The 26,976-nt window shown below is 43.2% G+C and overlaps 1 protein-coding gene across 2 annotated transcripts in view; it reads left to right on the top strand.

Annotated features, from left to right (window-relative positions):
- Positions 1-26,976, top strand: part of LOC112247479 (synapsin-2) — a 215,159-nt gene that overhangs the window by 109,510 nt on the left and 78,673 nt on the right. For both annotated transcript variants that reach the window (XM_042329630.1, XM_042329621.1), the window contains exons 4-5: positions 6,762-6,918; positions 7,708-7,797. In XM_042329630.1, the coding sequence (XP_042185564.1) occupies positions 6,762-6,918; positions 7,708-7,797 (247 nt within the window). The remainder of the gene's footprint in view (positions 1-6,761; positions 6,919-7,707; positions 7,798-26,976) is intronic.

Genomic DNA, 26,976 nt, shown 5'->3' with positions numbered 1-26,976 from the left:
CAAAACCTACGAAAAACCCCAATACACAAACACACCACAAAATAAACCCATGTCACACCCTGGCCTGACCAAATAAATAAAGAAAACACAAAATACTAAGACCAGGGTGTGACAGAACCCCCCCGCCAAGGTGCGTACTCCCGGCCGCACACCTAAACCCATAGGGGAGGGTCCGGGTGGGCGTCTGTCCACGGTGGCAGCTCCGGCTCGGGACGTGGACCCCACTCCAACCAAGTCTTAGTCCCCCTGTAACGCGTCCTTTCATTGGCGACCCTCGCCGCCGACCTTGGCCTAATAACCCTCACCAAGGACCCCACTGGACTGAGGTAGAAGCTCGGGACTGAGGGGAAGCTCGGGACTGAGGGGAAGCTCGGGACTGAGGTAGAAGCTCGGGACTGAGGTAGAAGCTCGGGACTGAGGGGAAGCTCGGGACTGAGGGGAAGCTCGGGACTGAGGGGAAGCTCGGCACTGAGGGGAAGCTCGGCACTGAGGGGAAGCTCGGCACTGAGGGGAAGCTCGGCACTGAGGGGAAGCTCAGCACTGAGAGGATGCCTAGTACCGAGAGGAAGCCCAGTACTGAGAGGAAGCCCAGTACTGAGAGGAAACTCAGGCAGGTAGTAGGCTCTGGCAGATCCTGGCTAGCTGGTGGTTCTGGCAGATCCTGGCTGACTGGCGGATCCTGGCTAGCTGGTGGTTCTGGCAGATCCTGGCTAGCTGGTGGATCCTGGCTGACTGGCGGATCTGGAAGATCCTGGCTGACTGGCGGATCCTGGCTGGCTGGCGGATCTGGAAGATCCTGGCTGACTGGTGGATCCTGGCTGACTGGCGGTTCCATGCAGACTGGCAGCTCTGGCGGTTCCATGCAGACTGGCAGCTCTGGCTGCTCCATGCAGACTGGCAGCTCTGGCTGCTCCATGCAGACTGGCAGCTCTGGCTGCTCCATGCTGACTGGCAGCTCTGGCTGCTCCATGCAGACTGGCGTTTCCGGCTGATCCATGCAGACTGGCAGCTCTGGCTGCGCTGAACAGGCAGGAGACTCCGGCAGCGCTGGAGAGGAGGAAGGCTCTGGCAGCGCGAAACAGGCGGGAGACTCCGGCAGCGCTGGAGAGGAGGAAGGCTCTGATAGCGCTAGACAGGCGGGAGACTCCGGCAGCGCTAAACAAGCGGGAGACTCCGACAGCGCTGGAGAGGAGAAAGGCTCTGGCAGCGCTGAACAGGCGAGGCGCACTGAAGGCCTGGTGCGTGGTGCTGGCACTGGTGGTACTGGGCCGAGGACACGCACAGGAAGCCTGGTGCGGGGAGCTGCCACCGGAGGACTGGTGTGTGAAGGTGGCACAGGATGGACCGGACCGTGAAGGTGTACTGGAGAGCCTGAGAGCAGGGCTGGCACAGGACATGTAAGGCTAGGTAGGTACACAGGAGGCCTATTGCATGAGGCTGGCACAATCTTCACCAGCCGACTAACACGCACCTCAGGACGAGTATGGAGCGCTGACCCAGGTGCCATCAAATCCCCGATACGCTCCGTCGGGCGAATATCGTACCTAAAGCACCAACCTAGCAACTCCCTCATAACTCTCTCATCCACTTTCCCCATTAACTCCTTCACAGTCTCTGCTTCACTCACCTCCAACACCGGCTCTCGTTCTGGTCTCCTCCTTGGCTCCTCACGATAAACAGGGGGAGTTGGCTCAGGTCTGAACCCTGACTCTGCCACACTCTCCTGAGCCCCCCCCCCCAATAAATTTTTGGGGCTGACTCTTGGGCTTCCATCCGCGTCGCCGTGCTGCCTCTTCATACCAGCGCCTTTCCGCTTTCACCGCCTCCAGTTCTTCTTTGGGGCGGCGATATTCTCCAGGCTGTGTCCAGGGTCCTTTTCCATCCAATATCTCCTCCCACTTCCAGTAGTCCTGTGATCGCTGCTCCTCACGATAAACAGGGGGAGTTGGCTCAGGTTTGAACCCTGACTCTGCCGCACTCTCCCTGAGCCCCCCCCCCCAATAGATTTTTGGGGCTGAATCTCGGGTTTCCTTCTGCGCCGCCGTGCTTGTCTCTTCGACTCCATTCTCCTATAGCCCTCTTCGCACTGCTTCAGCGAATCCCAGGCGGGCTCCGGCACTCTCTCTGGGTCGACCGCCCACCTGTCTATTTCCTCCCAAGTCGTATACTCTAAACTTCGTAGCTCCTGCTGCCGCTGCCTGTCACCACGCTGCTTGGTCCTGTTGTGGTGGGTGATTCTGTTACGGTTTTCTTCCGTCGAAGGAGAGTCGGACCAAAATGCAGCGTGGTAAGTTAGATACATGTTTAATAACGAAGAAAAAAACTAACAATACAAAAACAACAAACGGAACGTGAAAACCTATACAGCCTATCTGGTGACAACTAACACAAAGACAGGAACAATAAGGACAATCACCCACCAAATACTCAAAGAATATGGCTGCCTAAATATGGTTCCCAATCAGAGACAACGAGAATCACCTGCCTCTGATTGAGAACCGCCTCAGGCAACCATAGACTTTGCTAGAACACCCCACTAAGCCACAATCCCAAAACCTACGAAAAACCCCAATACACAAACACACCACAAAATAAACCCATGTCACACCCTGGCCTGACCAAATAAATAAAGAAAACACAAAATACTAAGACCAGGGCGTGACAGTAAGCTTGGCTTACTAGCTAGAGCACTGCTGCCACGCAAGTGGTCATGTGCTGAAATCATGGACAGTGCGGATATTCTTGGAAAAAGTGATATTTGGAAATAGAGCTGCACCTCTCAAATTTTGAGAGCAATTTGATAAAGGAACGTGTCACAGAAACTGGAGAATATGCTCTTTCTGATATTATATCAAATGTTTTACCTGCATGTGACTCTGAAGGAGGATTTGATAAAGTGATGCTCTGTCAATTCCAAATGGCGCCTATCTCTTCATGTGCAATTTGAAAACTGATAATTTTTTAACTCAGACTATTGTCAATTTAATCTTGTCTATAGGCTAACTCTTATTATGTGTGAAATTAGTTTTGGTAGTCTCAATGGGCTGGCTGTGCAGGCTGACTTCCCCTCGCTCATCAAGTTGAATAGAGTCAAGGACATGTTTAGCATTATTGTAAAGGTCTACTGCAACACAGCATGTTTTCGTTTCCCAAAAGATAAGTCTGACTAGTAATAGAGTTATAGTAGATAAAACAGCCCTGTAACAGATTCTTTTTACAAAGTAAAACATAAAAAAGACATCTACACGCAACCCGCATGGTCAAATAATTTGCTATAAACATGAGTGCCAGCGCTGATAAATAGCCATAGCAAACTGATCATTACACTATTGTTCTGAATGAAATCATCCTCTTCACACTCCTTATCATTCAATTAGGCCTCATTTAAGGGGCAGCATTTCCACTTTTGGATAAATAGCGTGCACAATTTCAACTTCCTGCTACTCATGCCAGGAATATATTATATGCATATGATTAGTAGGTGTGGATAGAAAACACTGAAGTTTCTAAAACTGGTTCAATCATGTCTGTGACTATAACAGAACTTATGTAGCAGGCGAAAACCTGAGGAAAAACTGTTCAGATTCTTTTCTTTTTTTTTTGCCTCTGACCGTTCCCTCAGTTGTATTTGCCAAGGGATATTTGATAGGGACCATTTTACAGTTCCTACGACTTCCACAGGATGTCACCAGTCTTTGGAATTGGGTTGGAGTTAATCATTGGTGCAACGAAGAAGAGGCCCATCCTGGAACAACGTTACACTGTTGAAAGTTACGCAAGAGGCAAAAAGGGGCATGTTTTGTTTACTTGCTCTATTGAATACAGATTGCCCGTCTACAATTTGATCGATTATTAACGTTTAAAAATACCTAAAGTTGTATTACAAAAGTAGTTTGAAATATTTTGGCAAAGTTTATAGGCAACTTTTGAAATGTTTTGTAGTGACGTTGTGTTTTGGCAAGCTGTTTTTTTCTGGATCAAACCTGCTTTATAAATGGACATTTTGGGTATACATGGATGGAATTAAATCGGGGAAAAAAGGACCAATTGTGATGTTTATGGGACATATTGGAGTGCCAACAAAGAAGCTCGTCAAAGGTAATGCATGTTTTTTATTTTATTTCAGCGTTTTGTGTAGCACCTGCTACGCTAGTTATTTTGTTTACAACTGGTTCAGGTGGGTGCATGCTATCAGATAATAGCTTCTCATGCTTTCGCCGAAAAGCATTTTTCAAATCTGACATGTTGGCTGGATTCACAACGAGTGTAGCTTTAATTGAGTATCCTGCATGTGTGATTTAATGAAAGTTTGAGTTTTATCACGTTTTATTTGAATTTGGCGCTATGCATTTCCCGAGGCTATTGGCCACTTGAGACGCTAGCGTCTCACTATCCCCAAGAGAGTTAAGCTAATAAAATGTTAAAGTTTATTATAAAGTGTAATTAATAAGTTAGACACTCACCGGACAACTTTGGAAGGTAATGTAGTTATAGATATCTGTTGGAAAATGGAAACCAAGCTTTTTCTAATCCTCTTGATTGGTCATCAATGGTTACTGGTCTTGGAGCTCATGTGTTCACCAGAAATGGATATTGGTAAACTGTTTGCCACTAGCGGCCATACAGTGCCATCTAAATTGTTCAGACCACTTGACTTTTTCCACATTTTGTTAGGATACAGCCTTATTCTAAAATGTATTAAAACATTTGTTCCCTTCCTTAATCTACACACAATACCCCATAATGACTAAGCAAAAACGTTTTTTTTTTTAGAAATGTTAGCAAATGTGATATTTTAGTTGGATTTGTTATACATTTACATATGTATTCAGACCCTTTACTCAGTACGTTGTAGAAGCACTTTTGCCACAATTACAGTCAAGTCTTCTTGGAGATGACGCTAAAAGCTTGGCACATCTGTATTTAGGGAGTTTCTCCCATTCTTCACTGCAGATCCTCTCAAGCTCTGTCAGCTTGGATGGGGACTGTGGCTGCACAGCTATTTTCAAGTATCTCCAGAGATCTTGCATCGGATTCAAGTCCAGTCTCTGACCACTCAAGGACATTCAGAGACCTGTCCCAAAGCCACTCCTGTTGGAAGGTAAACCCTAGCCCCAATCTGAGGTCCTGAGCACTCTGGAGCAGGTTTTCATAAAGGATCTCTCTGTACTTTGCTCCGTTCATCTTTCCTTCGATCCTGACTAGTCTCCCAGTCCCTGAAAAACATCCCCACAGCATGATGCTGCCACCACCATGCTTCACTGTAGTGATGGTGTCAGGTTGTCTTCCAGACGAGACGCTTGGCGTTCACGCCATAGAGTTCATTCTTGGTTTCAGCACACCAGAGAATCTTGTTTCACATGGTCTGAGAGTATTTAGGTGCCGTTTGGCAAACTTCAAGCCGGTTGTCATGTGCCTTTTACTGAGGAGTGGCTTCCGTCTGGCCACTCTGCCATAAAGACCTAATTGGTGAAGGCTGCAGAGGTGGTTGTCCTTTTGGAAGGTTCTCCCATCTCCACAGAGGAACTAGAGCTCTGTCAGACTGACCATTGTGTTCTTGGTCACCTCCCTGACCAAGGCCCTTCTCCCCTGATTGTTCAGTTTGGCTGGGCGACCAGCTCTAGGAAGAGTCTTGGTAGTTCCAAACTTCTTCCATTGAAGAATGATGGAGGCCATTTTAATCTTGGGGACCTTGAATGATGCAGAAATGTTTTGGTGCCCTTCCCCACATCTGTCTCTCGATGCCATCCTGTCTCGGAGCGCTACAGACAAATCCTTTTAACCTCATGGCTTTGTTTTTCATCTGACATGCACTGTCAACTGTGGGACCTTAAATAGACAGATGTGTGCATTTCCAAATCATGTTCAATCCATTTAATTTACCACAGGTGGACTCCAATCAAGTTGTTGAAACCTCTCAAGGATGATCAATGGAAACAGGATGCACCTGAGCTCAATTTCGAGTCTCATAGCAAAGGGTGTGAATACTTATGTAAATAAGGTATTTATGTTTTTTCTTTTTAATTAACTTGCACAAATTTAAAAAAAAAAATGTTTTTGCTTTGTCATTATGGAGTATTATGTGTAGATTGCTGAGGAAATAGTTTCATCTAATCTATTTTAGAATAAGGCTGTAACGTAACAAAATGTGGAAAAAGTCAAGGGGTCTAAATACATTCAAAAGGCTCTCGAGATGTTTCTGCCTCAGGTTTGCCACAGATTCAAATATAATCTTGAGAGAATTATCTGTCAGAAAAAAACCTTTGTGAACTGTTTGCCATTAGTGGCAATAAATATTTTTGTTGCCAAATGTTTGCCGACGATTCACCACTAGTAGCAAATGTTTAGAAACTTCTAGCAACATTTTGTGGCACACTATTTAATTGAAGGAAGTTTGCAGTAACACATTCATTTTTCTAAGGGCACCCAGGCTGTATGCTTTCCAGGACATTACCTCAGCAGAGTTTTAATGTCTCAGATTGATCACTTCAGACCCTGTTTCTGAATGTGATCAAATCACATCTGTTCTACCCTCCCATGTCATTCAAGCCTTACTTTGTCCTCTAACCCTCCCAGGTTGTTCAAGCCTGACTTCGTCCTCTAACTCTCTCAGGTCCTTCAAGCCTGATTTTGCCCTCTAACCCTCTCAGGTCCTTCAAGCCTGACTTTGTCCTCTAACCCTCTCAGGTCCTTCAAGCCTGACTTTGTCCTCTAACCCTCTCAGGTCCTTCAAGCCTGACTTTGTCCTCTAATCCTCTCAGGTCCATTAAACCTGACTTTGTCTTGATGAGGCAGCATGCCTATAGCATGGCCCACAATGAGGACTTCAGGAACATGATCATCGGCCTGCAGTACGCAGGAGTCCCCAGCATCAACTCACTGGAGTCCATCTACAGCCTCTGTGACAAGCCCTGGGCGGTGAGACACACACATACACAGGGGGTGGTGAGGCTATACAGTGGGGAAATAGGCTCCTCTATTAAACACAGAGCCTGACATTTTTACAACTGGCTTTTAAGTTGACCTTATAACTCAGCACAACATTGATTTAATGTTGGATGTGAATGGACCAGATCACTGTAGCAGCACCACCAGCACAATAACCTGTTTTATAATAGTACTTCCCATCATAGTGCCCCAGCCAGCTAACAGATAATCATTTAGAGAATTATTTGCCTCATATGTTCCTCCAGTTACAGCTTTATATGAACATTTACCAAGTGTCTGGAGGAGAGTCCTGTAAATAATTTGGCTCATCAGTTCCTTTACAGCTTTATCTGAACATTGACCAGGTGTTTGGAGGAGAGTCCTGTAAATCATTTGGCTCATCAGTTCCTCTACAGCTTTATCTGAACATTGACCAGGTGTCTGGAGGAGAGTCCTGTAAATAATTTGGCTCATTAGTTCCTCGACAGCTTTATCTGAACATTGACCAGGTGTCTGGAGGAGAGTCCTGTAAATAATTTGGCTCATTAGTTCCTCGACAGCTTTATCTGAACATTGACCAGGTGTCTGGAGGAGAGACCTCTAGATTTATTGGCCTCATATGTTCCTCCAGTTACAACTTTTTCTTTACATTTACCCGGTGTCTGGAGGAAAAGTCTGTAGGATTTTGGTTCAGCTGCCATGTCTTCTTCAGTCCTAGTCCAGGCCTAATCACTAGTCCCATGCCACCTCTACTAACTGTCTCCTGTACCCCTCCACTAGTTTGCCCAGCTGATCGCCACCTGTAAGAAACTAGGCCCTGACAAGTTCCCTCTGATCGACCAGACCTTCTACCCAAACCACAAGGACATGGTAAGAACGACTTAACGACCTATCTAGCTAAATACCTATCTGTACACAAACCATAAGAGCTACCTATCTGCTTAACTACCTGTCTACCTAATTACCTATATACAGTGGGGCAAAAAATTATTTAGTCAGCCACCAATTGTGCAAGTTCTCCCACTTAAAAAGATGAGAGATGCCTGTAATTTTCATCATAGGTACACTTCAACTATGACAGACAAAATGAGAAAAAAAATCCAGAAAAATCACATTGTAGGATTTTTTATGAATTTATTTGCAAATTATGGTGGAAAATATGTATTTGGTCACCTACAAACAAGCAAGATTTCTGGCTCTCACAGACCTGTAACTTCTTCTTTAACCTCCTCCACTCGTTACCTGTATTAATGGAACCTGTTTGAACTTGTTATCAGTATAAAAGACACCTGTCCACAACCTCAAACAGTCACACTCCAAACTCCACTATGGCCAAGACCAAAGAGCTGTCAAAGGATACCAGAAACAGCATTGTAGACCTGCACAAGGCTGGGAAGACTGAATCTGCAATAGGTAAGCAGCTTGGTTTGAAGAAATCAACTGTGGGAGCAATTATTAGGAAATGGAAGACATAGAAGACCACTGATAATCTCCCTCTATCTGGGTCTCCACGCAAGATCTCACCCCGTGGGGTCAAAATGATCACAAGAACGGTGAGCAAAAATCCCAGAACCACACGGGGGGACCTAGTGAATGACCTGCAGAGAGCTGGGACCAAAGTAACAAAGCCTACCATCAGTAACACACTACGCCGCCAGGGACTCAAATCCTGCAGTGCCAGACGTGTCCCCCTGCTTAAGCCAGTACATGTCCAAGCCCGTCTGAAGTTTGCTAGACAGCATTTGGATGATCCAGAAGAAGATTGGGAGAATTTCATAAGGTCAGATGGAACCAAAATATAACTTTTTGGTAAAAACTCAACTCGTCGTGTTTGGAGGACAAAGAATGCTGAGTTGCATCCAAAGAACACCAAAGCTACTGTGAAGCATGGGGGTTGAAACATCATGCTTTGGGGCTGTTTTTCTGCAAAGTGACCAGGACGACTGATCCGTGTAAAGGAAAGAATGAATGGGACCATGTATCGTGAGATTTTGAGTGAAAACCTCCTTCCATCAGCAAGGGCATTGAAGATTACATTTGTCTGGGTCTTTCAGCATGACATTGATCCCAAACACACCGCCCGGGCAACGAAGGAGTGGCTTCGTAAGAAGTGTCGTGGAGGATCGTTACAAAATATAACACTTACAAGAACTTGTGAATTCAATATAGGCTTTTAATACAAACATATCAGAAGCCTAGATGGTCCGCGGAACACGCACTTTTCCAGAGCACTGGCTCTGTATTTATACACATACAGCATATGAGTCCATCCCACATGAAAATGAAGTTACTTCCCTCAGTCCATCTGCCACCATTATCTTTCAATATGTGCTTCCTGCTTGTTCACGCCCAATAACGCCCATATCTGCTTTCAATTAAGTTATAATGGTGGCATGACCTCTTTATGTCCCAAAAATAATACATGCCCATCTTATCCTATGGGCCCCTTATATTTAGCTTGGTGTGTTCTTTGGTATGTCTGTCCTTCTTAGGACTAGTAGACTGTGTCTCTTCTCTTCCTGTCTTAAAAATATATGTCCTATGTCTATAGTCCATCCGTTGGTCATTTGGCTGACCCCCTCCTTTGTGTGTCCCTGTGACCTTGGTATGTCCAGCTGTCCTATGCTCTCATGGCCTTACTTTGGTTTCCTGTCCTATACAATAGACAATACATTTTACCCTAAACATTTATGCATTTTATGGCTTTGGCCATTTTACCAGAATGGCAAATGCACCCTAAGTGTATCTTCCTCTTGTGGTCTAATGTACACCTTTGCTCTACATTATTATGTTTGTCCCTATATGTACAGCTTGCTCCCACAGAAGCATTTCAAGGTCCTGGAGTGGCCTAGCCAGTCTCCAGATCTCAACCCCATAGAAAATCTTTGGAGGGAGTTGAAAGTCCGTGTTGCCCAGCAACAGCCCCAAAACATCACTGCTCTAGAGGAGATCTGCATGGAGGAATGGGCCAAAATACCAGCAACAGTGTGTGAAAACCTTGTGAAGACTTACAGAAAACGTTTGACCTCTGTCATTGCCAACAAAGGGTATATAACAAAGTATTGAGATAAACTTTTGTTATTGACCAAATACTTATTTTCCACCATAATTTGCAAATAAATTCATTAAAAATCCTACAATATGATTTTCTGGATTTTTTTTTCTCATTTTGTCTGTCATAGTTGAAGTGTACCTATGATGAAAATTACAGGCCTCTCTCATCTTTTTAAGTGGGAGAACTTGCACAATTGGTGGCTGACTAAATACTTTTTTGCCCCACTCTATGTGTATATAGTGTGTCTTATCATGTGTATGTGTGTGTGTGTGTTTCTTCACAGTCCCCACTGTTACGTGAGGTGTATTTTTATCTGTTTTTATTTCATCAGTTACCTGATGTGGAATAGAGTTATATGTAGCCATAGCTCTACTTAGTACTGTGCGTCTCCCATAGTCTGTCCTTGACTTGGGGATTGTGAAGAGACCTCTGGTGGCATCTCTTGTGGGGTATGCATGGTCCAAGCTAAGCTGTGTGCTAGTAGTTTAAACAGACATCTTGGTACATTCAGCATGTCACTGCTTCTTACAAAAACAAGTAGTGATGAAGTAAATCTCTCCTCCACTTTGAGCAATGAGAGATTTACATACAGTGCCTTCAGAAAGTATTCAGACCCCTTGACCTTTTCCACAATTTCTTATGTTACAGCCTTATTCTAAAATTGATTAAAATAAGTGTTTTCCTCATAAATCTTCACACAATACCCCATAAAGACAAAGTGAATGTAGTTATTTAGAGATTTTTAAAAATGTATTAAAAATAGAAAAATAAATACCTTATTTACATATGTATTCAGACCCATTGTTTTGAGACTGGAAATTGAGCAAAGGTGCATCCTGTTTCCATTGATTATCCTTGAGATGTTTTTATAACTTGATGGGAGTCCACCTGTGGTAAATTAAATTGATTGGACATGATTTGGAAAGGTACACACCTGTTTATATATGGTCCCACAGTTGAAAGTGCATGCCAGAGCAAAAAACAAGCCAAGAGTTCGAAGGAATTGTCCATAGAGCTCCGAGACAGGACTGTGTTACGGCACAGATCAGAGGAAGGGTACCAAAATATTTCTGCAGCATTGAAGGTCCCCAAGAACACAGTGGCCACCATCATTCTTAAATTGAAGGAGTTTGGAACCACCAAGAATCTTCCTAGAGCTGGCCGCCCGGCCAAACTGAGCAATCGGGGAGAAGGGCCTTGGTCAGCGAGGAGACCAAGAACCCGATGGTCACTCTAACAGAGCTCCAGAGATGGGAGAACTTTCCAGGGGGACAACCATCTCTGCAGCACTCCAGAATTCAGGCCTTTATGGTAAAGTGGCCAGACGGAAGCCACTCCTCAATAAAAGGCACATAAGTGCCCGCTTGGAGATTGCCAAAAGGCACCCAAAGGACTCTCAGTCCATGAGAAACAAGATTCTCTGGTCTGATAAAACCAAGATTGAACTCTTTGGTCTGAATGCCAATCATCAAGTCTGAAGGAAACCTGGCACCATCCCTACAGTGAATCATGGTGTTTGCAGCATCATGCTGTGGGGATGTTTTTCAGCGGCAGGGACTGGGAGACTAGTCAGGATCGATGCAAAGATGAACGGAGCAAAGTACAGAGAGTTCCTGGAAGAAAACCTGCTCCAGAACGTTCAGGACCTCAGACTAGGGAGAACGTTCACCTTTCAACAGGACAACATCCCTAAGCACACAGCTAAGACGAGGCAGGAGTGGCTTCGGGTCAGGTCTCTGAATGTCCTTGAGTGGCCGATCGAACATCTCTGGAGAGACCTGAAAATAGCTGTGCAGCAACTCTCCCCATCCATGAAAGAACTTGAGAGGATCTGCAGAGAAGAATGGGAGAAATTCCCCAAATACAAGTGTACCAAATTTGTACCGTCATACCCAAGACCACTCGCTGCCAAAGAACACTCGCTGCCAACAAAGTACTGAGTAAAAGGTCTGAATGCTTAAGTAGATGTGATATTTCCATTTTTTTTAATTACCAGAAATGTCTAAAAAACAGTTTTTGCTTAGTCATTGTTGGGTATTGTGTGCAGATTGATGAGGGAAAACAACAATTTAATCAATTTTAGAATAAGGCTTTAATGTAACAAAATGTGGAAAAAGTCAAGGGGTCTGAATACTTTCCCAGGGCACTGTGCATGTTATTAATGTTAGCTCGCCATGTACATGCTGCTCTGTTCTGAGCCAATTGACATTTTCCAAGGTCCCTCTTTATGACACCTGACCAGGCGACTGAGCAGTAGTCCAGGTGTGACAAAACTATAGGGCCTGTAGGACCTGCCTTCTTGAACGGGTTGTTAAAAATGCAGAGCAACTCTTTATTATGGACAGACTTCTCTCCATCTGAGCTACTGTTGTATCAACGTGTTTTGACCATGAACGTTCACTCTCCAGGGTTACTCCAAGAGGTTTAGTCACCTCAACTTGTTCGATTTACACACAATTTATTACAAGGTTTAGTTGAGGTTTAGTGTTTAGTGAATGAATTATCCCAAATGCAATGCGTTTAATTTTTGAAATATTTAGGACTAACTAACTTTATTCAAAGCCAGTGGCATGTCATGTTATCGGCATTGTTTTTTCCATTTATGTTTTGAGGTTTTTCTTTAGCACGTGAAGCTTGTTAGCAGGGTGCACTGATTGGTGTCACCTCATTAGTCAGTATGTGTTGCACCTATGCTGATTGCCATCTCGTTAGTTGGAAGGTGTTTCACCTGTGCTGGACCAGGTGCTTTTAAAAAGTGGATGGCCCAGTGCTTATGTTGACTTGATAGGGTGGCCACCCTTTGCCTTGGTGTCAGCTTTGCACACTCTTGGCATTTTCTCAACCAGCTTCATGAGGAATGCTTTTCAAACAGCCTTGAAGGAGTTCCCACATATGCTGAGCACATGGCTACTTTTCCTTCACTCTGCGGTCCAACTCATCCCAAACCATTTCAATTGGGTTGAGGTCAAGTGATTGTGGACCCAGGTCATCTGATGCAGCACTCCATCACTCTCCTCCTTGGTCAAATAGCCCTTACACAGCCTGGAGGTGTGTTTGGTCAATGTCCTGTTGACAAATAAATGATAGTCCCACAGAGCGCAAACCAGATGGGATGGTGTATCGCTGCAGAATGCTGTGGTAGCCATGCTGGTTAATTGTGCCTTGAATTCTAAATACATCATAGACAGTGTCACCAGCAAAACACCCCCACGCTGTCACACCTCCTCCATACTTCACGGTGGGAACCACACGTACGGAGGTCATCCATTTACCTACTCCCCAGTGGCGCAGTGTTCTAAGGCACTGCGTCTCAGTGCTAGAGGCATCACTACAGACCCTGGTTTGATTCCTGGTTGTATCACATCCGGCCGTGATTGGGAGTCCCGTAGGGCGGCAGACAATTGGCCCAGTGTTGGCCGAGGTAGGCCGTCATTGTAAATAAGAATTTGTTCTTACCTGACTTGCCTAGTTAAATAAAAAATGTAATAAAATACTCTGAGTGTTAACCTTTAGTTGGCTTGCCGTATTTTGATTTCTAGACAAGCATCCTTTATCTGATTTCCCTGATTTCGTTTCCTGTCTTTAAGTGTGGTGTGGATTTTCTTTTATTTGCTTCTTCATAGGCAAATGTAGTGGGCAATCATGTTCAGTGTCTTTTAGGTTCCAGTTGTTGTTGCCAGTCAACTTTCAGTGGACACCCCCATGAGTGTCTTTCAGAACCCATCCTAAAACCCATCTTGTTTCATTTTGGTTGTTGGTCAGTGATTCTTTGTTAGTTCCCCCTTCTGTTTGAGTGACATTATTTGTTTTTTTTGCTTGGGAACGTAACAGTCATCAGCAAAGATTGAAAAAAATAAGGAGCCTAGACAGCTGCCCTGGGGAATCCCTGATTCAACCTGGATTATGTTGGAGAGGCTTCCATTAAAGAACACCCTCTGTGTTCTGTTAGACAGGTAACTCTTTATCCACAATATAGCAGGGGGTGTAAAGCCATAACACATACCTTTTCCAGCAGCAGACTATGATTGATCATTTCAAAAGCTGCACTGAAGTCTAACAAAACTGCCCCACAATCTTTTTATCAAGTTCTCTCGGCCAATCATCAGTCATTTGTGTAAGTGCCGTGCATGTTGAATGTCCTTCCCTAAAAGTCTTGTCAATTTGTTTACAGTAAAATAGCATTGTATCTGGTCAAACACAATTTTTTCAAATCAAATCAAATCAAATTGTATTTGTCACATACACATGGTTAGCAGATGTTAATGCGAGTGTAGCGAAATGCTTGTGCTTTTAGTTCCGACAATGCAGTAATAACCAACAAGTAATCTAACTAACAATTCCAAAACTACTGTCTTATACACAGTGTAAGGGGATAAAGAATATGTACATAAGGATATATGAATGAGTGATGGTACAGAGCAGCATAGGCAAGATACAGTAGATGGTATCGAGTACAGTATATACATATGAGATGAGTATGTAAACAAAGTGGCATAGTTAAAGTGGCTAGTGATACATGTATTACATAAGGATACAGTCGATGATATAGAGTACAGTATATACGTATGCATATGAGATGAATAATGTAGGGTAAGTAACATTATATAAGGTAGCATTGTTTAAAGTGGCTAGTGATATATTTACATCATTTCCCATCAATTCCCATTATTAAAGTGGCTGGAGTTGAGTCAGTGTCAGTGTGTTGGCAGCAGCCACTCAATGTTAGTGGTGGCTGTTTAACAGTCTGATGGCCTTGAGATAGAAGCTGTTTTTCAGTCTCTCGGTCCCAGCTTTGATGCACCTGTACTGACCTCGCCTTCTGGATGATAGCGGGGTGAACAGGCAGTGGCTCGGGTGGTTGATGTCCTTGATGATCTTTATGGCCTTCCTGTAACATCGGGTGGTGTAGGTGTCCTGGAGGGCAGGTAGTTTGCCCCCGGTGATGCGTTGTGCAGACCTCACTACCCTCTGGAGAGCCTTACGGTTGAGGGCGGAGCAGTTGCCGTACCAGGCGGTGATACAGCCCGCCAGGATGCTCTCGATTGTGCATCTGTAGAAGTTTGTGAGTGCTTTTGGTGACAAGCCGAATTTCTTCAGCCTCCTGAGGTTGAAGAGGCGCTGCTGCGCCTTCTTCACGATGCTGTCTGTGTGAGTGGACCAATTCAGTTTGTCTGTGATGTGTATGCCGAGGAACTTAAAACTTGCTACCCTCTCCACTACTGTTCCATCGATGTGGATAGGGGGGTGTTCCCTCTCCTGTTTCCTGAAGTCCACAATCATCTCCTTAGTTTTGTTGACGTTGAGTGTGAGGTTATTTTCCTGACACCACACTCCGAGGGCCCTCACCTCCTCCCTGTAGGCCGTCTCGTCGTTGTTGGTAATCAAGCCTACCACTGTTGTGTCGTCCGCAAACTTGATGATTGAGTTGGAGGTGTGCGTGGCCACGCAGTCGTGGGTGAACAGGGAGTACAGGAGAGGGCGCAGAACGATCCCTTGTGGGGCCCCAGTGTTGAGGATCAGCGGGGAGGAGATGTTGTTGCCTACCCTCACCACCTGGGGGCGGCCCGTCAGGAAGTCCAGTACCCAGTTGCACAGGGCGGGGTCGAGACCCAGGGTCTCGAGCTTGATGACGAGCTTGGAGGGTACTATGGTGTTGAATGCCGAGCTGTAGTCGATGAACAGCATTCTCACATAGGTATTCCTCTTGTCCAGATGGGTTAGGGCAGTGTGCAGTGTGGTTGAGATTGCATCGTCTGTGGACCTATTTGGGCGGTAAGCAAATTGGAGTGGGTCTAGGGTGTCAGGTAGGGTGGAGGTGATATGGTCCTTGACTAGTCTCTCAAAGCACTTCATGATGACGGATGTGAGTGCTACGGGGCGGTAGTCGTTTAGCTCAGTTACCTTAGCTTTCTTGGGAACAGGAACAATGGTGGCCCTCTTGAAGCATGTGGGAACAGCAGACTGGTATAGGGATTCATTGAATATGTCCGTAAACACACCGGCCAGCTGGTCTGCGCATGCTCTGAGGGCGTGGCTGGGGATGCCGTCTGGGCCTGCAGCCTTGCGAGGGTTAACACGTTTAAATGTCTTACTCACCTCGGCTGCAGTGAAGGAGAGTCCGCATGTTTTCATTGCAGGCCGTGTCAGTGGCACTGTATTGTCCTCAAAGCGGGCAAAAAAAGTTATTTAGTCTGCCTGGGAGCAAGACATCCTGGTCTGTGACTGGGCTGGATTTCTTCCTGTAGTCCGTGATTGACTGTAGACCCTGCCACATGCCTCTTGTGTCTGAGCCGTTGAATTGAGATTCTACTTTGTCTCTGTACTGACGCTTAGCTTGTTTAATAGCCTTGCGGAGGGAATAGCTGCACTGTTTGTATTCAGTCATGTTACCAGACACCTTGCCCGGATTAAAAGCAGTGGTTCGCGCTTTCAGTTTCACACGAATGCTGCCATCAATCCACGGTTTCTGGTTAGGGAATGTTTTAATCGTTGCTATGGGAACGACATCTTCAATGCACGTTCTAATGAACTCGCACACCGAATCAGCGTATTCGTCAATATTGTTATCTGACGCAATACGAAACATCTCCCAGTCCACGTGATGGAAGCAGTCTTGGAGTGTGGAGTCAGCTTGGTCAGACCAGCGTTGAACAGACCTCAGCGTGGGAGCGGGCGGGGCAGGGCCTTATATGCGTCGCGGAAGTTAGAGTAACAATGATCCAAGGTCTTTCCACCCCTGGTTGCGCAATCGATATGCTGATAAAATTTAGGGAGTCTTGTTTTCAGATTAGCCTTGTTAAAATCCCCAGCTCCAATGAATGCAGCCTCCGGATAAATCGTTTCCAGTTTGCAGAGAGTTAAATAAAGTTTGTTCAGAGCCATCGATGTGTCTGCTTGGGGGGGGATATATACGGCTGTGATTATAATCGAAGAGAATTCTCTTGGTAGATAATGCGGTCTACATTTGATTGTGAGGAATTCTAAATCAGGTGAAAAGAAGGATTTGAGTTCCTGTATGTTTCTTTCATCACACCATGTCACGTTAGTCATAAGGCATACGCCCCCGCCCCTCTTCTTACCAGAAAGATGTTTGTTTCTGTCGGCGCGATGCGTGGAGAAACCCGTTGGCTGCACCGCCTCGGATAGCGTCTCTCCAGTGAGCCATGTTTCCGTGAAGCAAAGAACGTTACAGTCTCTGATGTCCCTCTGGAATGCTACCCTTGCTCGGATTTCATCAACCTTGTTGTCAAGAGACTGGACATTGGCAAGAAGAATGCTAGGGAGTGGTGCACGGTGTGCCCGTCTCCGGAGTCTGACCAGAAGACCGCCTCGTTTCCCTCTTTTTCGGAGTCGTTTTTTTGGGTCGCTGCATGGGATCCACTCCGTTGTCCTGTTTGTAAGGCAGAACACAGGATCCACGTCGCGAAAAACATATTCTTGGTCGTACTGATGGTGAGTTGACGCTGATCTTATATTCAGTAGTTCTTCTCGACTGTATGTAATGAAACCTAAGATGACCTGGGGTACTAATGTAAGAAATAACACGTAAAAAAACAAAAAACTGCATAGTTTCCTAGGAACGCGAAGCAAGGCGGCCATCTCTGTCGGCGCCGGAAGTAAAGCGTTGGTAACAGGCTGACTATTTGAGCTAGTAAAGGAGGCTTTCTAGTAGGCTTAAATTGAAGATATGGCAAATAGAAGTGGTAAAATCATCCGCTATTATCCTCAGTACTTTTCCACTTTACAAAATTTTAAATGACAATGATTGTCTTTCATAATTAGATCAGTTGTACTTGGATGTGTAGTGTCAGCTTTTGTTGCTGGCATGTCATGCCTAAATTTGCTAATCTTAATTGTAATTGGCAACATCAGTCGGTTTTGTGGTGAATTTAATTTAATTTTACCTTTATTTAACTAGGCAAGTCAGTTATAGAACAAATTCTTATTTTCAATGACGGCCTTGGAACAGTTGGTTAACTGCCTGTTCAGGGTGTGTGAGCCATCTGATTCAATGAATGATGGAGCCGAGTTTGCCTTTTTGCCCACGATATCATTTAAGGGACTCCAAAGGCTTTTACTATCATAATCTTTGGTTAAAAGTACATTTTCTTATTTTTATTCAGTTTAGTCACATGACTTCTCAATGTGCCGTAAGTTTGCCAATCGTTTGTGCAGCCAGACTTTTTTGCCATTCCTTTTGCCTCATCCCTATCAACCATACAATTTCTCAATTCCACAATGATTTATCAGTTTTTGTGCATGATTATTAGTCAGTGGAATCAGCAATTTCATATATGTGTCAAGTGCAGCATCTAGTTGCTCCTCATTACACACCACAGAACAACAAAAATTATTTACATCAACAGCATAGGAATCATTACAAAACGTATTGTATGAACTCTTATACATTATATTAGGGCCAGCCTTTGGAACTTTGGTTTTCCAAGATATGTCTAGTACATTGTGATCACTACATCTTATGGATTTGGATACTGATTTAAAGCAAATTCCTGCAGCATTAGTAAATGATATGATCAATACACGTTGATTATTTCCTTCCTGTGCTGTTTGTAACTACCCTGGTAGGTTGACTGATAACCTGAACCAGATTGCACGCACTGGTTACAGTTTGAAGATTTTTCTTGAGTGGGCAGCTTGATGAAATCAAGTCAATATTTAAATCACCCAGAAAATATACCTCTCTGTTGATATCACAGACATTATCAAGCATTTCACACACGTTATCCAGATACTGACTGTTAGCACTTGGTGGTCTGCAGCAGCTTACCACAAGAATGGGCTTTAGATGAGGCAGATTAACCTGTATAGAAAAGTTTGTTGTCATATGCATATTCTTAAAAACATAGGTGCTTCGTCAGATCAAACAAACAAACTGAGTGCTCACTTCCCAACAGGGTAGATGAACCTGTAGCCATAGTACTTCAACAGTATTTAACATTTGATCCTCTCTTAGATTTACATGAATGTGGTTCTGAATATAAACAGCAAAACACCTCCACCATTGGCATTTCTGTCTTCTCTGTAGATTCTCTGTAGATGTTACAACCATGTATTACCACTGTATCATCAAAGGTATTATCGAAGTGAGTTTCAGAGGTAGTCAGAATAGGCATGTCATCTGTTACTAGCATGTTATTGACTTCATTAAACACTTTCTGGAATGCTTGATTGTTTTCATTGCTTTACTGGGAAGCTTAGCAGAAGTAGATATGCTCATGTTATTTATGTTAGTGCAGGGTGAGCTGCACCCAGTGAACTTCCTACTAGTGCACAACAGCTATTGTATGCAGTAATCATGTGCCGATAAACCAGAGTTATACTGTTAGCACTGAGGTGGTAGGTTGAGCAGAGGCATTCAGTGCAGTAAGAGGGACATAAATTAGGTTATTTAGATTGTGTCTTCCCACGCCCCTAGAATAATGCATATTTGCTGAAGCTTTATGACGACTCAGTGACACAACCGTCGGGATTAACTGAGCTGGGCTTGAGTCAATGCTAAGTAATTGTCTCAATTGAAGAGGAGTGGGACAAGATCAACAGCCTGATCAACTCTATGCTAAGGAGATGTGTCGCGCTGCATGAGGCAAATGGTGGTCACACCACACACTGACTGTTTTTTTATCCACACCCCTACCTTTTTTAAAATTGTATCTTTGACCAACAGATGAACATTTTATATTCCCAGTCATGTGAAATTGATAGATTATTGCCTAAGGAATTTATTTAAATTGACTGATTTTATTTTATGTACTGTGTCTCAGTGAAATCTTTGAAATTGTTGCGTTTATATTTTATTTATTTTTTATTTTTCAGTGTAGACGCGTGTCAAATAATTCATGCAATGAGAGATGGACATCACTACTCTCTACCTATCTCTACCCAAACCATTAGAACTACATATCTACCTATCTCTCCTCAAACTATGAGAACTATCTTTACCTAAACCATAATAACTACCAATCTAAACCCAAACCATAAGAACTACCAATATACCCATCTTTTTATCTTTACACAAACCATAAGAACTACATATCTACCTATCTCTACCCAAACCATAATAACTACCTATGTACCTATCTACTTAAACCATAAGAACTACCAATGTATCTATCTTTACCTAAACCATAAGAACTACGTATCTGTTGTTATGACATGACCTTAACACCATCTGAAGACTGTTATTTATCTAATTACCTAAACATATTTAATTGTTACCTGATTAAATTAATAATGTAACAATTAAGTCATTAGGATCTGGGGCACCACAAGAGCGGTTCTTTAAAGAGTTACCATCTCCCGATGGTAGTTACCATCTCCTAAAGTTCTTTACCTATCACATCTATAAACAGTTAACTTAATCATAACCTCGTATCATATCATCAGTCTGAACAGTCGTAACCTATTTGCATCTGCAAAACACAAGCCTTACTTATGATTCAGTACTACACACATTGGTTTAATTATTTACTTACTAGCTAACTAAATGGTAACACAGGATAAACTAAATGGTAACACAGGATAAACATACACACTTAATACATTAAAAACAGGTCCCTACCAGACTGACAACAATATGTCTGCTTGTTACAAAAGACATGGAGAGGGCGAGAGAGAGGGACAGAGACACTTAACTTTGGTACATTTAGAAACTACTCTCACTTATAGTACTCTTGTACTTTGCACAGGAGCCGCCCCCCGCTTGGAGTAAGAAATCATGAAGGTATTTACGTGAAAATGCCTTGGTTCGCCGTGTATCTCTCTCAGAATTGGGCCGCCTTGGAAAGGGGGTTAGGCCTTTTCGCGGTAAGGCTCTGATTGTCCGAAATGGTTCTGAGATATCTTCTACTGTTGTCCTTTTCTGTAGTTGTCCGGTATCTTGTTGTGTATTCCTGAACAGAAATACAGAGTTTATTCTCCTTCCATTCGCTCTGGAAGATGCTTCTTTGACGATAGCCATGTCGCTGGTTCCCAGTGGGGTGATGAGAGTAGCGCACTATGGTGGTTTGAGCAGAGTAGTAGAATGGTTCCACTTCAATTAGCTTATTTAGATACTTTACTTAGGACAGCTAATCAGCCATACCACTGCTGGTCCAGGAGGTGATATTATCGTCTCTAACTCGTGTTGAGATTCAGAGTTCAAACCACTTTGAAGCATGACCTGCAGTCTCTCTGGTCTTATATGTTAATTTATAACCCATCATTTCATACAGTTTGTTAGAAAGGGCTTTTCTGTCAGTCTGACAAGCTCTCTGACCTCACTCAGGGACGTGGCTTGTCACTGTGCAACGTTTATGTAAAACAATTATCTCTTATGACACCTAAAATCATGCCCCTCTCTTAAAACCTCTTAAAGCTAGGGGGCAGAAATATCACTTTTGAATAAATAGCGTGCCCAATTTCAACTTCCTGCTACTCATGCCAAGAATATAAGATATGCATATTATTCATAGATTTGGATAGAAAACACTCTGAAGTTTCTAAAACTGTTTGAATCATGTCTGTGACTATTACAGAACTTATGTCGCAGGCAAAACCCCGAGGACTAACTGTTCAGAATTATTATTTTTTTCCCATCTCTCTTCCCTATATTGTCTTTGCCATTGGAAATTTAATAGAAATATACTTTCAGTTCCTACATCTTCCACACGATGTCGCCAGTGTTTGGAATATGGCTGAGGTTATTTCTTTGTCTTAGCAGGAAGTAGGCCAACCTGGAACTGGGGACCCTTTTGTGAGTTGCACAAGACGTGATGAGAAGAGTTGGTTTCTTGTCGTTCATGTATTGAATACAGATTGCCCCGTCTACAATTTGATTGATTATTAACGTTTAAAAATACCTAATGTTGTATTACAAAAGTAGTTTGAAATATTTTGTAGTGACGTTGCGTTTTGGCAAGCTGTTTTTTTATGGATCAAATGGGCTTTATAAATGGACATTTTCGATATATATGGACGGAATTAATCGTACAAAACCAATTGTGACCAATTGGACCAATTGTGATGTTTATGGGACATATTGGAGTGCCAACAAAAGAAGCTTGTCAAAGGTAATGCATATTTAATATTTTATTTCAGTGTTTTGTGTAGTGCCTGCTACGCTAGCTCTTTTGTTTACTACTGGTGAAGATGGGTGCATGCTATCAGATAATAGCTTCTTATGCTTTCGCCGAAAAGCATTTTAAAAATCTGACATGTTGGCTGGATTCACAATGAGTGTAGCTTTAATTGAGTATCTTACGTGTGTGATTTAATGAAAGTTTGAATTTTATAGCATTTTATTTGAATCTGGCGCTCTGAATTTCCCCTGGCAATTGGCCAGTTGAGACGCTAGCGTGGGCAAAAAACAGTGAAAATGCAGCGCGGCAAATTCAAAAAAATTATATAAAAATCTAACTTTCATTAAATCACACATGTAAGATACTGAATTAAAGCTACACTCATTCTGAATCCAGCCAACGTGTCAGATTTCAAAAAGGCTTTTCGGCGAAAGCATAAGAAGCTATTATCTGATGACAGCACAATAGTAAACAAAGAAGATAGCATATTTCAACCCTGCAGGCGCTACACAAAACTCCGATATAAAATATAAAACATGCATTACTTTTGACAAGCTTCTTTTGTTGGCACTCCAATATGTCCCATAAACATCACAATTGGTCCTTTTGTTCAATTAATTCCGTCCATATATATCCAAATGTCCATTTATTTGACGCGTTTGATCTAGAAAAAAAACAGCTTCCAAAAAACACAACGTCACTAAAAAAATATTTCAAAAGTTGCCTATAAACTTTGCCAAAATATTTCAAACTACTTTTGTAATGCAACTTCAGGTATTTTTAAACGTTAATAATCGATCAAATTGTAGACAGGTCTAGCTGTGTTCAATGCAGGAAGAATACAAACCATGCTATTTTACACATCTTGTGCAACTCTCAACAGTGTTACGTCGTTCCTAGATGGCCTTCTTCTTCATTGCACAAATTAATAACCTCAACCAAATTCCAAAGACTGGTGACATCCAGTGGAAGCGGTAGGAACTGAAAACAGGTTCTTAAGAAATATAATTTGCCAATGAGTACACATGGAACAGAAAGAGACCCCCAAAAAATAATTCTGAACTGTTAGTCACAGACATGATTCAAACAGTTTTAGAAACTTCAGTGTTTTCTATTCAAATCTTCTACTAATATGAATATCTTATATTCCTGGCATGAGTAGCAGGAAGTTGAAATTGGGCACGCTATTTATCCAAAAGTGAAAATGCTGCCCCCTATACCTTAAGAAGTTAACCCCCACCAGTTCCCTCCTCCCCACTCTGCGGGTGAGAGAGGGTCTAATTTAAGTTATTCATTGCAAACCTGATCTGACCTATTTGGATCCTCACATGACAGTCATGACCCTGTCTATCTTTACCTAAACCATAAGAACGACCTATCTACCTATCTCTTACAAAACCATAAGAGCTACCTATTTTTACATAAACCATAAGAACTACCTAAACCATAAGAACTACCTATCTCTACCTAAACCATATGAACTACCTGTCTCTACCTAAACCATGTGAACTACCTGTCTCTACCTAAACCATTAGAATGGTTGAGAATAATGTACCCAAAACAACGTGAAGTTCTGGATCTGGATTTTATATGTTTTTGGTACAGTGAAATAGAAAGCTATAGAAAAAGACAATTGAATACTTTTTAAAACATTCCTTTAAATATAAAACATGTTGCTAAGGAGAGACTGACTTGACTTCTACTGATGTATGTTAAACCAGTGAATTAGCTTTTTGGCAATTTTTTTTTTTTTACCCTTATTTTACTAGGCAAGTCAGTTAAGAACAAATTCTTATTTTCAATGACGGCCTAGGAACAGTGGGTTAACTGCCTGTTCAGGGACAGTATGACAGATTTCTACCTTGTCAGCTCAGGGATTGAAACTTGCAACCTTTCGGTTACTAGTCCAACGCTCTAACCACTAGGCTACCTTGCTGCCCCAGTATGTGGGCCACAAGGAAGTAATACACACAACTATTAAAATGGACATCAATGTTGTACTCAGAGTACCTCTTTACTCTAGGTTAGCTGTTGTTAACACTGGAACAGTTATAATCATACAGTATATACACATTCTCACACAAGACACAGGCATTTCAGTGTTCATCATGGATCATTTGTAGATATCGTACATTACGCAAATTTAGATGTTTGTCTAATGGGGATAATTTTTCCAGCGTACTGAATATAAGACTTGAGTGTCTAGTGCTGATTTCATACACTTGTACAAGCGCAAAGGACTGAATCCATGGGGTTTTGCACTTCATTTCCAAAACTTCAGAATCTACTGTAATGTCTAGATGGCAGTAGGACATGCAATATAGTGAGAAAACACACGTAAACCTGAATGCATGGAAAGTTTGTTCTTTACAGTACGAGAGGGAACATACACAGAAGAGGCTGACATTATTCTCCATCTCTCTTCTTCTGCCTGGGTTGTGTCTGGGCATGTCCTGTCTCTTGTTAGCTTCATAGTCATACATCACTCTCCATCTCTCCTCTTCTGAATGGGTTGTGTCTGGGCATGTCCTGTCTCTTATTAGCTTCATAGTCATACATCACTCTCCATCTCTCCTCTTCTGCCTGGGTTGTGTCTGGGCATGTCCTGTCTCTTATTAGCTTCATAGTCATACATCACTCTCCATCCCTCCTCTTCTGAATGGGTTGTGTCTGGGCATGTCCTGTCTCTTGTTTTATTTATTTTATTTTACCTTTATTTAACCAGGTAGGCAAGTTGAGAACAAGTTCTCATTTACAATTGCGACCTGGCCAAGATAAAGCAAAGCAGTTCGACAGATACAACGACACAGAGTTACACATGGAGTATAACAAACATACAGTCAATAATACAGTATAAACAAGTCTATATACAATGTGAGCAAATGAGGTGAGAAGGGAGGTAAAGGCAAAAAAGGCCATGGTGGCAAAGTAAATACAATATAGCAAGTAAAACACTGGAATGGTAGTTTTGCAATGGAAGAATGTGCAAAGTAGAAATAAAAATAATGGGGTGCAAAGGAGCAAAATAAATTAATTAATTAAATACAGTTGGGAAAGAGGTAGGTGTTTGGGCTAAATTATAGGTGGGCTATGTACAGGTGCAGTAATCTGTGAGCTGCTCTGACAGTTGGTGCTTAAAGCTAGTGAGGGAGATAAGTGTTTCCAGTTTCAGAGATTTTTGTAGTTCGTTCCAGTCATTGGCAGCAGAGAACTGGAAGGAGAGGCGGCCAAAGAAAGAATTGGTTTTGGGGGTGACTAGAGAGATATACCTGCTGGAGCGTGTGCTACAGGTGGGAGATGCTATGGGGACCAGCGAGCTGAGATAAGGGGGGACTTTACCTAGCAGGGTCTTGTAGATGACATGGAGCCAGTGGGTTTGGCAACGAGTATGAAGCGAGGGCCAGCCAACGAGAGCGTACAGGTCGCAATGGTGGGTAGTATATGGGGCTTTGGTGACAAAACGGATTGCACTGTGATAGACTGCATCCAATTTGTTGAGTAGGGTATTGGAGGCTATTTTGTAAATGACATCGCCAAAGTCGAGGATTGGTAGGATGGTCAGTTTTACAAGGGTATGTTTGGCAGCATGAGTGAAGGATGCTTTGTTGCGAAATAGGAAGCCAATTCTAGATTTAACTTTGGATTGGAGATGTTTGATATGGGTCTGGAAGGAGAGTTTACAGTCTAACCAGACACCTAAGTATTTGTAGTTGTCCACGTATTCTAAGTCAGAGCCGTCCAGAGTAGTGATGTTGGACAGGCGGGTAGGTGCAGGTAGCGATTGGTTGAAGAGCATGCATTTAGTTTTACTTGTATTTAAAAGCAATTGGAGGCCACGGAAGGAGAGTTGTACGGCATTGAAGCTTGCCTGGAGGGTTGTTAACACAGTGTCCAAAGAAGGGCCGGATGTATACAGAATGGTGCAGTCTGCTTAGAGGTGGATCAGAGACTCACCAGCAGCAAGAGCGACCTCCTTGATGTATACAGAGAAGAGAGTCGGTCCAAGAATTGAACCCTATGGCACCCCCATAGAGACTGCCAGAGGTCCGGACAGCAGACCCTCCGATTTGACACACTGAACTCTATCAGAGAAGTAGTTGGTGAACCAGGCGAGGCAATCATTTGAGAAACCAAGGCTGTCGAGTCTGCCGATGAGGATGTGGTGATTGACAGAGTCGAAAGCCTTGGCCAGATCAATGAATACGGCTGCACAGTAATGTTTCTTATCGATGGCGGTTAAGATATCGTTTAGGACCTTGAGCGTGGCTGAGGTGCACCCATGACCAGTTCTGAAACCAGATTGCATAGCAGAGAAGGTATGGTGAGATTCGAAATGGTCGGTGATCTGTTTGTTGACTTGGCTTTCGAAGACCTTAGAAAGGCATGGTAGGATAGATATAGGTCTGTAGCAGTTTGGGTCAAGAGTGTCCCCCCCTTTGAAGAAGGGGATGACCGCAGCTGCTTTCCAATCTTTGGGAATCTCAGATGACACAAAAGAGAGGTTGAACAGGCTAGTAATAGGGGTGGCAACAATTTCGGCAGATAATTTTAGAAAGAAAGGGTCCAGATTGTCTAGCCCGGCTGATTTGTAGGGGTCCAGATTTTGCAGCTCTTTCAGAAAATCAGCTGAATGGATTTGGGAGAAGGAGAAATGGGGAAGGCTTGGGTGAGTTGCTGTTGGGGGTGCAGTGCTGTTGACCGGGGTAGGAGTAGCCAGGTGGAAAGCATGGCCAGCTGTAGAAAAATGCTTATTGAAATTCTCAATTATGGTGGATTTATCAGTGGTGACAGTGTTTCCTATCTTCAGTGCAGTGGGCAGCTGGGAGGAGGTGTTCTTATTCTCCATGGACTTTACAGTGTCCCAGAACTTTTTGAGTTAGTGTTGCAGGAAGCAAATTTCTGCTTGAAAAAGCTAGC

The sequence above is a fragment of the Oncorhynchus tshawytscha genome, linkage group LG02, assembly GCF_018296145.1.
Source record: "Oncorhynchus tshawytscha isolate Ot180627B linkage group LG02, Otsh_v2.0, whole genome shotgun sequence".
Lineage (NCBI taxonomy): Eukaryota > Metazoa > Chordata > Actinopteri > Salmoniformes > Salmonidae > Oncorhynchus > Oncorhynchus tshawytscha.
Note: the sequence above shows the minus strand (reverse complement) of the source record. Positions and strands in the feature narration are given on the sequence as shown.